Source organism: Mesoplodon mirus (assembly GCF_964341445.2).
Source record: "Mesoplodon mirus genome assembly, chromosome: 4".
Classification (NCBI taxonomy): Eukaryota; Metazoa; Chordata; class Mammalia; order Artiodactyla; family Ziphiidae; genus Mesoplodon; species Mesoplodon mirus.
In genome coordinates this window covers 183,722,251-183,731,596 of record NC_138979.1, presented here as the reverse complement: position 1 = coordinate 183,731,596, position 9,346 = coordinate 183,722,251, and the positions used below count along the sequence as shown (strand labels likewise).

The 9,346-nt window shown below is 57.5% G+C and overlaps 1 protein-coding gene across 2 annotated transcripts in view; it reads left to right on the top strand.

The window, feature by feature from the left end:
- The first annotated feature begins 6,967 nt into the window (after nucleotides 1-6,967).
- The window catches only part of CCDC85C (coiled-coil domain containing 85C), an 82,097-nt gene continuing 79,718 nt past the window's right edge, over nucleotides 6,968-9,346 (top strand). For both annotated transcript variants that reach the window (XM_082617025.1, XM_082617024.1), the window contains exon 1: nucleotides 6,968-7,909. In XM_082617025.1, the coding sequence (XP_082473151.1) occupies nucleotides 7,102-7,909 (808 nt within the window). In that variant the 5' untranslated portion in view covers nucleotides 6,968-7,101. The remainder of the gene's footprint in view (nucleotides 7,910-9,346) is intronic.

Here is a 9,346-nt window from a genome sequence, read left to right as displayed (position 1 = left end):
AAAATTTGACCTGGGTTTCTCCTGTGCTCTGAGAGCCATGAGGGTACAGACCCCAGAGAAGCTTGTGGCTTGTGGGCATCAGGACCCATGTACAGGGATGTCCATGGCAGCATTGCTGGTTACAGCAAAAAAGCTAGAAACAGGAGAAAAGTAAAGGTAATGTATTCATGCAATGGAAATTAGATGGCAGAGTTCTCAGCTGGGGAGATTTTGCCCCCAGGGGCCATTTGGCAAGGTCTGGTGACATTTTTGGTTTTGTTTATTAATTTTTATTTTATATTGGGGTATAGTTGATTTACAATGTTGTGTTAGTTTCAGGTGTACAGCAAAGAGGTTCAGTTATACATATACATATGTCCATTCTTTTTCAGATTCTTTTCCCATTTAGGTCATTACAGAATATTGAGTATAGTTCCCTGTGCTCTGCAGTAGGTCCTTGTTGATTATCTATTTTATATATAACATATGTATCTCTTAATCCCAAATGCCTAATTTATCCCTCCCCCCACTCCCACCTTTCCTCTTCGGTAACCATAAATTCATTTTCTAAGTCTGTGAGTCTGTTTCTATTTTGTAAGTAAGTTCATTTGTATCATCTTTTAAGATTGGAGACATTTTTGGTTTTCACAACAATGGGGGCAGGGGTGTCACTTCCATCTAACTGGTGAAGGCCAGAGATGCTGGTAAACATTCCGCAGGGACGGCCCCTGCCCACCCCGACAATAAAGACTTCTCCAGTCCAAATTGTCAACATGCTGAGGCTGAGAAACCTCTTTATACAGCCAGCCGCACAAATAAATGAACCACAGTTACATATATCAACATAATAATACATGACTTAAAAGCTTGTTGCCAGAGAACACATGGAGTATAATACCATTCAAATAAAGTTCAAAAGCATGCAAAATTAAGCAGTATATCAGAAGGGAGAAATACAATATTGTGAAAGCACAGGAATAAGCAATGCAGCAGTCAGGATCGTGCTTACCCTGGGCTCAGGTGGGCTGGCCAGGTGAGCAGGAGGGGCTCCAGGGGCCGGCGAAAGCGGTGATTCCTTAAGCCGGGCAGTCGGGTTCCAGGCACCTGCTGCTCTGCAGTTTGTTGTGATAGGAAATCGTTCATAATAAATATAGTGCCTTTAAGTGCACTGAGGTGGGAGCTGGTCCTGCAAAGAGCTCCCCTGATTCAGTTTCCCTGTGATTGAGCATCCCTCCCTGCCCTGCTCCTCGGGGCAATGGTCTGAGTGGATGTCAGCAGTTGAAAGGGGAGGAGGGTATTTCAGTGGCTCCAGCTGGGAAGGGAGAGACAGGGAGGGATGCAGATGCTGATACCTTCCCCTCCCCACCATTGGTCCCTAAAGGCACCTTTCCCCCACCTCTGCCCTGGCCTCTGGCCAGCCTGGCTTTGCAGCCTCCTGCCTGTCTCCCAGCCTCCGCGGACCCTCTCTGATCCATTCTTCCCCTCACACCTCCTGTCACCTGCTATCAAACAAAAGTCTGCCAGTTTTCTCTTTGCTCTGTACTCTTCTGTGGTTCCCACTGCCCTCAGGTTAACCTTGAGGCTTTTGCCTGTGACATCAGCAGTTCCAGGCAACCATCTTATGCATCACTGACTTCCTGATCTCCGGAACAGGGCCTGACCATTGGGTAATGGCGTGAGTGAATGAGCCCACCCTCCCCCCAGACCACCCAGTGCTGCCCTCCAGGGGGTCGACATCCCCACAAACTTGCCTACTGGTGGCCCCAGCATCAGTGCAGTTTCCCCACCTAAAAATGTGGGAGTTGAGACACTTCATCACTAAATCCCATATTCCATGCTGCGCCCACCCCAAAAGGAAGTTGGTGGCAGCCCAGGGCCATGGCCGGCATCCTTTGTAGCCCCGTTTGCCAGGGGCAAGCACTAGGCTTCCTGGACAGCCCTTGTTTCAATGTACCTCAGGGTTTGCATCTGGAAAATGGGTGCAATTTCAATGTACATTATGGGAAGACTGTCCTGATCCAGAGGGTGGGGAGAACACACAGGGAAGGGAGGCACGCACATCTCTTCGGAGCTGGGCAAGAGCCCTGCTAGCTGCTTGACACTGGCCCTTGTGGAGGAAGGCTCGTATGAGAAAACTGTGGCTCAGAGAGGTTAAGGAACTGGCCTAGGGTCACCAGCAAGTTGGTGAGAGAGGAGCTGTGAGATGGAGCTGACAACATGCAGTGATTGATCTGTCAGCAGGAAGAGCTGGAAAGCTCTTCCCAGTGGTCCATCCAGAGGCTTGGGGAGTCTCTCTGGCTTGGTGACAATGTGGAAGGCTGAAGTAGGAGGAAGCTGGGTGATGGACATGGTCTGGGCACAGCGTAGGCCTCCACATTGTAGAACCAGAGTCACAGTGAAAGGGATGTCACAGAGCAGTTGCAGTACAGGAGGCTGTAGTCTATGGGGTAAGGTGCACTCTTGGGCTGAGATGGTCGTGGGTTTGAATCCCAGCTCATTCACTTGCTTGCTGTGTGACTTTGGACAAGTGACTTAACCTATGAGCCTCAGTTTGCCCGTTTGTAAAATGGGGATAGAGGCTCCTAACTCACAGGACTGCAGCGAGAGCTCAATGAGACAATCCTTGTAAAGCCTTAGCACAGTGCTGGGTAGATACATAAAAAGTGCTCAGCTGCGAGTTCCCTGGTGACCTAGTGGTTAGGATTCTGGGCTTTCACTGCTGTGGCCCTGGGGTTCAATCCCTGGTCGGGGAACTGAGATCCCGCAAGTCACGTGGCAAAAAAAAAAAAAAAGTGCTCAACCAACACTATCCTTTATTTATAATAATTACAGTTGCTTTTCCATGAGCCCTGATTTTTCATCATAGCCCCTCAACTGTGCATGGTGACTTCCCCTGTTCAGGATCCTCCCTGAGGTGGGGTGCAGGGAAGAAACCCCAGAGCCCAGCCCCAGACCTGGCCAGCTGCCACTGCCTTGCTGACTTGCAGAAATCGTCAGCCACCACACAAACCTCCACTGGCCACACCGGAGTCCTTGAGCATCCACCAGCCTCTGAACACTGCCCATAAGTTCACACACAGTGGTCTGAGCTTCGTGGAGACAAACAGCCCAGCCAACAGGAATCCACGTTAGATCCTGAAGAGCTAATGACACCAGCATCCTGGTCATCACGTGAGGGCTGGTTTAGAAGCCCTGGCACCCCTGGGTGCTGGGTAAGCGGTAGGAGGTGGTAGTTATTATTATTGCTGTTGTTGCTGCTGTTTACTGTCAGAGCCCCAGGGAGGGGGCTACGCTCCCCCTGTGACTATTCCCCGCTGTTCTCTGCCTCTCCTGTACGTTCCGGCAATAAGGCATGGTTGTGTCTACACGCCCCCCTCACCACTGCTCACCTCTAGGCCTTGGCTTTGCTCTTCCCTCCACCTGGATTATCCCAACCCTCACCTTCCCCATCTACAGTCTGATAAACTCCTACTCACTCTGCAAGATTCACTGGGGGGTCACCTCCTCCAGGAAGCTGCTCCCAGGGCCTTCGGATGTTCCCACAATGATGTGTTTTGCCCCGCTCTTCTGTGGTACTTATGACAACGCGTGTACAATGCATATGTGATTGCACATACACATATGCATTTATGCATAAATACTTAACCAATTATGTTTGTGTGTTCAGGAAATCAGTGAATGAAAGTGACCTTGGGCAAGTCATTTCCCTTCTGCGGCTCAGTTTCCTCAACTTCAAAATGAGGGGCTCAGACTCAATTGGTCACTTACTGAAGGGTCACACATTCACTCAGCAAACAGCAAATAATGGCTGCTCTGAGGTCTCTGTTCAGGGCCCCAGCCACAGAGGAGATAAGAAGGCCCCTTCCCCTCCCAGTGAGGAGACAGTTTGCTTACTGCCAGTGTGCTCTCACCATTTCCCAGGTTCACAGACACTGCGGTCGGGAATTATTTTGTCTACTATGTATTAGTGTACTGGCTCTCAAAAACATTTGTGTGGCTTTAAATGGACACACACAGCCCTGGAGATTCAGAAGAAAAAAAATTGGGGAGTGGTGGTCCATCTTTATTTTTTAAAAGACCCACAACTACTTTTATTGGGCATCTAGAGAATTACTGTATTAGAGGTCCATGATTTGGTTTTACTGATTTCATAACAAAGCAGAGCTAAAAAAGCAAAGACACTTGACATTTCAGATCCTGGCTCGGGGTACAGGGTCTGTTGGATGGTGAGTGCTCGAGGGGGCTTGGCACCTCTTGCTGGAGGCTCCCTTAGGGAGGGGGCTCTGGCTTAGATGGTTCCCCTTGCTTCAGGACCCTTTTTGAGCTCTGGACCCTCTCAGTCTCCTGCCGTCTATCCTGCTCTGCCCCAGCCTGTCCAGCCACGGTGCGGAGAGCAAAGACTGTCCCTGGGACCACCCACCCAGTAGCCTCATCTCTAGAACCTTGTCTTTGCTGCACCGGGGGGCTGTTAGGGATGCTCTCCTGAGTCTTGGTGAGGGGGACCCATGGTCCCACAGTCTGTAGATGATGCAAGCAAGACCCGTCTAGATGAAGGCTTTTTTTTTTTTTTTTTCTCTTGGAGAGTTCAGCTGAAGCTGCCAGCTCTGCAGGATCAGAGGGCAGAGATGCAGGCCATGGGAGCCACCTGGGGTCACACACAAAGTTGGGGTGGCGGTTCCCACAAGCAGGGTTAACCAACTCAGCAACTTCCCTAGTGAGCCCATGTGTCCTATGCTCACCCCTCACTCTCCCAGCTCAGGCTTTGTTCTGGGGAGAGCCTCCAGTGAGCTATTTAATCTGGTTGGCCTTTTGGGGTAAGAAAGACCTGTACCCTTCCCAAGCGGGAGCTGGAACCCTTTCTCTCCTCAAACTCAAACTCAGATGCCCTGGGCTGGGTCCTCGAAGCACAGTGCCCCAGTGGGGAGGGTGACCGCCCGCAGGCGCACCTGCCTGGGGGAACCTCAGCTACCCTGGGGCTTGCCCCTCAAAGCTCTGCTCTGCCTGGCACATCCTCTCCCTGAACATCTATATGGAGAGAGGGGGAGAAGGGTGGGGAATGAGGTCCTGAATCTGGACCTCTCTGCAACCCCCCCCCACCCCCATCCCTTCTCCACACATGGGCCAGAGTGAGTCTCGTAAAAGGAAATCAGGTCATATTGCATCCTGCTAAGCCCCCACTGCTTTCCCAGCTGCCTTAGAATCATGGATGATCCGGCACCTCTGGCCTCATCTCTCACTCTTCTTCCGAGGCCCCTCCCAGCCCCACTGGCCTTCTTTGAATAGGCCACTAACAGGCCAACCCTAGGGCCTCCGCACTAGCTGTTCCCTTCACCTGGAGTGCCCTTCCCCCTTATCTTTGTCCTTCGTGTCACTCAGATATCAGCTTAGACGCACCTCCTCGGAGGTCCTCCCTGACCACGGGATCTAAAGTAACTGATAATCACTTTCTGCGACAGCAGCTTGTCTTAATCCCCTGCACAGCACTTCTTACAGACTCATAGCTATCTAGTTTGTTTATTATCTTCTCTCCCCTCCTCCCCGCAGGGTGCAAAGTCCCCTCCCCCCCAGAGGGCAGTGGCCTCCGCCGTTGTCCCCTACAGAATCCCCCAGTGGTCTAGAAGAGGCCTGGCTTACAGTAGGGGCTGTACACAGTTTTCCGATGAATGGTTGAGCAGCTGTAAATGGGGACATCAGCTGTTGCGCGGGCGCGCGCGCCAGGCCGTGGCGCTCACGGTCGAGTGCGCGGATTTTATCTCGTTGCGGGTCCCGGGGGAGGGACGCCCACCTCTGGCCGGCTGGCAGCAGACGCGCAGTAAATGCACTTCAGGGACGCGAGGATAAACGAGACGGACTCACACAGCCAGTGGGAAGACCCGGGTGCCGGGCCAGGCTGCGGTGGGGAAGGCTTTTGGCCGCCGACTCGGCGCCCCCACAGATAAGACCCCAGTGGGAGACCATCCTCCACCTTCCCCAGTGGTCTACCACGTCGTGAATCACAGATTCTCTCCCGAATTCCGGGACGAGCGGTCGGGTTGGCGGGGGAACGGTGCGTGTCCCCGGCGCCCTCGCACCCTCCTGGCAAGGAAGAGGGTACGGACCGTGCTCCGGGACGGTTGACAAGGCCGTGGCCTTCCCGGTGCGCAACCCGGGGCTGGAATGGAAACGCCGCAACCTCGGCGCGCTCCGGCAGGGGACGGGGGTGGAAACGGGGGCGGAGGAGCCGGGGGCAGGGAAGGGGACAAAGAGCCGCTCTGCCGCCGGGGAGAGCGACCCCCGTGTCAGAGTCCTATTGTCCGTCGTATCTCAGACTAAGCTGGACTCTGGTGCCCCCGGGAGGGAGAAGGGGAGCTGTCCTTCGGATCTTGGGTATTTGTTTATTTGGGGCGGGGGAGGCCGGGCGGGGCACGCGGGCCCAGGAAGGGGCTGGGCGACCATTTCCGCGCGTCTCCTTTAAGGGAAGCCCTGCCCTACCTTTCCCACCTTCCCCCTCCTTGCAGCCGTACCTGCATTTTAAAAGCACCCTGTAGCCCTGGGATTGGCCGAGGCCGCGTCCTCCCGGCGCAGAAACTTGAACCGCCAGTGGACTGTACCATCTCCGCCGCGTCCCCCGCTTGCGCCCCGCCCCTCCCGCACACCCCCGGAGAGGCCCAATCGGACGGGTGTGGGGGCGGGACCATGGCTCGACCGCGCCTGTGGCAGGGCCCCGGGCGGGCGGGCGCACGGCGCAGGGGGACGTGGGGGCCGGCCGTGCCTCGCCCGCTCCCTTTCCCGGAGGCGGGGCCGGGCCGCGGCGCCCCGCCCCTCCCCGCCCGGAGTGGGCGGGGCGGCTGGGGCTCCGGAGCTGGGCCGGGGGCGGGCCTCCGCTTGCTTCGCCTAAGCCCGGAGAGCGCCCGGCACTGCAGCCGCCGACGCAGCAGCGGTCCCAGCTCGCCGAGCCTCGAGACACGCGGGTTCCCGGGCGGCCCGGGAGGGCGCTGCGTGAGGGCGCGCGAGGCGGCGCGGGGCAGGCCGCACCCGCCCCTGGTCGCCCCCCGCCCGCGGGCGGACCGGCCCAGCGCAGCCCCGGCAAGGGGAGCGCCGGCCGGGCGAGGGCGCGGGCGATGCCGCGGTGACGGCCCCGCCATGGCGAAGCCCCCGGCGGCAGCGGCGGCGGCGGCGGCGGCGTCGTCGGAGGAGCTGAGCCAGGTGCCGGACGAGGAGCTGCTGCGCTGGAGCAAGGAGGAGCTGGCGAGGCGGCTGCGGCGCGCCGAGGGCGAGAAGGTGGGCCTCATGCTGGAGCACGGCGGCCTGATGCGCGACGTGAACCGGCGGCTGCAGCAGCACCTGCTGGAGATCCGCGGCCTCAAGGACGTGAACCAGCGGCTGCAGGACGACAACCAGGAGCTGCGCGAGCTCTGCTGTTTCCTCGACGACGACCGGCAGAAGGGGCGCAAGCTGGCGCGCGAGTGGCAGCGCTTCGGGCGCCACGCGGCCGGCGCCGTGTGGCACGAGGTGGCCCGCTCGCAGCAGAAGCTGCGCGAGCTCGAGGCGCGCCAGGAGGCCCTACTGCGTGAGAACCTGGAGCTCAAGGAGCTGGTGGTGCTGTTGGATGAGGAGCGCGCGGCGCTGGCGGGGGGCGCGGGCGGCGGCGGCGGCGGCGGCGGCGGTGGCGGCGGCGCCGGCTCCCGTAGCTCCATCGACAGCCAGGCCAGCCTGAGCGGGCCGCTGGCGGGCGGCGCGGCCGGAGCGGGGACCCGCGACGTGGGCGACGGCAGCAGCACGTCGAGCGCCGGCAGCGGCGGCAGCCCCGACCACCACCACCACGTCCCGCCCCCGCTGCTGCCCCCCGGGCCGCACAAGGCCCCGGACGGCAAGGCTGTCGCAACTCGCAGGTCCCTGGACGACCTGTCGGCGCCACCGCACCACCGAAGCATCCCCAACGGCCTGCACGGTAAGGACGTCACCTGCCGGGCGGCGCGGGTCTCGGGCCCAGAGTCCCTTACCCCGCGGGCGGCCGCCGCTCCAGACCCCTCCTCCAGCTGGCATCCAGAGAGATCCCGAGCCCACCCGCAGTGGGGCTTTGGGTGGTGATTTTCTGGTTAAGTGATGGAGGCGTGTCTCTGCCCCTCTGAATACGCAGCGGGCCCGGGACCGCCAGACCCCAGAAAAGTTTCTCTCCTGCGGAGTTTATCCGTATCAGAGTCTGGCACTGTAGGGCTAGCCGGAGGCACCGCATCCCTGCCTGGAAACCGTTGTCCGGGAGCGGGAAGTTTTTAATGGAAAAGAAAGAAAGAAAGGCCCTTTGAGGGAAAGTGAAATTCCCTCTCTTATCTGGAGCAACAGGCAGTGTTCACCTGTGTGCTGGGGCTGGAATTCCACCTGACCTTCTCCCTGCTGCCTGCCCGCTGGGAAGGATCAGAGGCAGGTGGGCCAGAGTCCCCGGGGCTAAGAGCCTTCCTCGGTTGCTGTTAGTGCTGCCTTTCTCGGGGCTCAGGGACCTTTCTCAACCCAGGCTCTAAAGCTTAACAGAGGAATACGGGCTTGGAATGAATCCTGGCTTTTTGTCTGCAGGCCTCGGTTTCCTTATCTGTAGAATGGAACCGATAATCCCTACCTCCTGGATCTGAGGTGGAGATAAAAGCCTCCGAAGGGTTTGTAAACTGTTGGTCACCTTACAGGAAGTGCCACAGTCTGCGGCGGCCAGGGTGTGGGTGGGAGGACCTTTGGCCTCAGGAAAGCTCAGCTACTGTCTTCCACGCCTGTGTGACCCAAGGCAGAGGGCTCTGTAGGAGCGGAGCAGCCGGCCCCCATCCCCAGCCTTCTGATCAGTGCTTCTTCCTGCTGCCTGTCTCCTCTCCCACCTCCCTGTCCTTCCACATTTTTTAGTGGCTTGACTCCTACCTCTGGTGGCAGTTGCTGCTGCCTGAACTATTTGCCTGAAGGTGGAGATTCAACAGCCCTTTCTGGTTCTCTTTAAAGGCTTTCCTAGTTCAGAGAAAGTGTATCTAGGCTTTAAGTGACTGTTCTTCCCCAGAGTGACGGCCAGGAGGTGGGGTGGGGTGGGGACAGGGCGCTCTCTCTTTGGTTTGGTGGCCAAGTGGCCTCTGCAGGTGCCTTGTGGGGGTGGGGGCTGGGGTGGGAACTGGACCCGGGGAGGTGGGGTGATAGCCCAGCACCGTTTTTCCTTCGTTTACCTTCCCAGCCTGTGAGTTCAGGGCAGGACTAGGTTTAGAGGGATATTTTGTTACTGATTAGCAATCTAAGGCTACAACTTGGGTTTCTCTCGGTAACTCTGTATCCACCCCACCTCCCACCAGCAGTCTCCTTAAGGCCAGTGGGAGTAGCTCAGCGTTAGGCGGTTTAATATGTTAAGGTTGCACCATCTGGG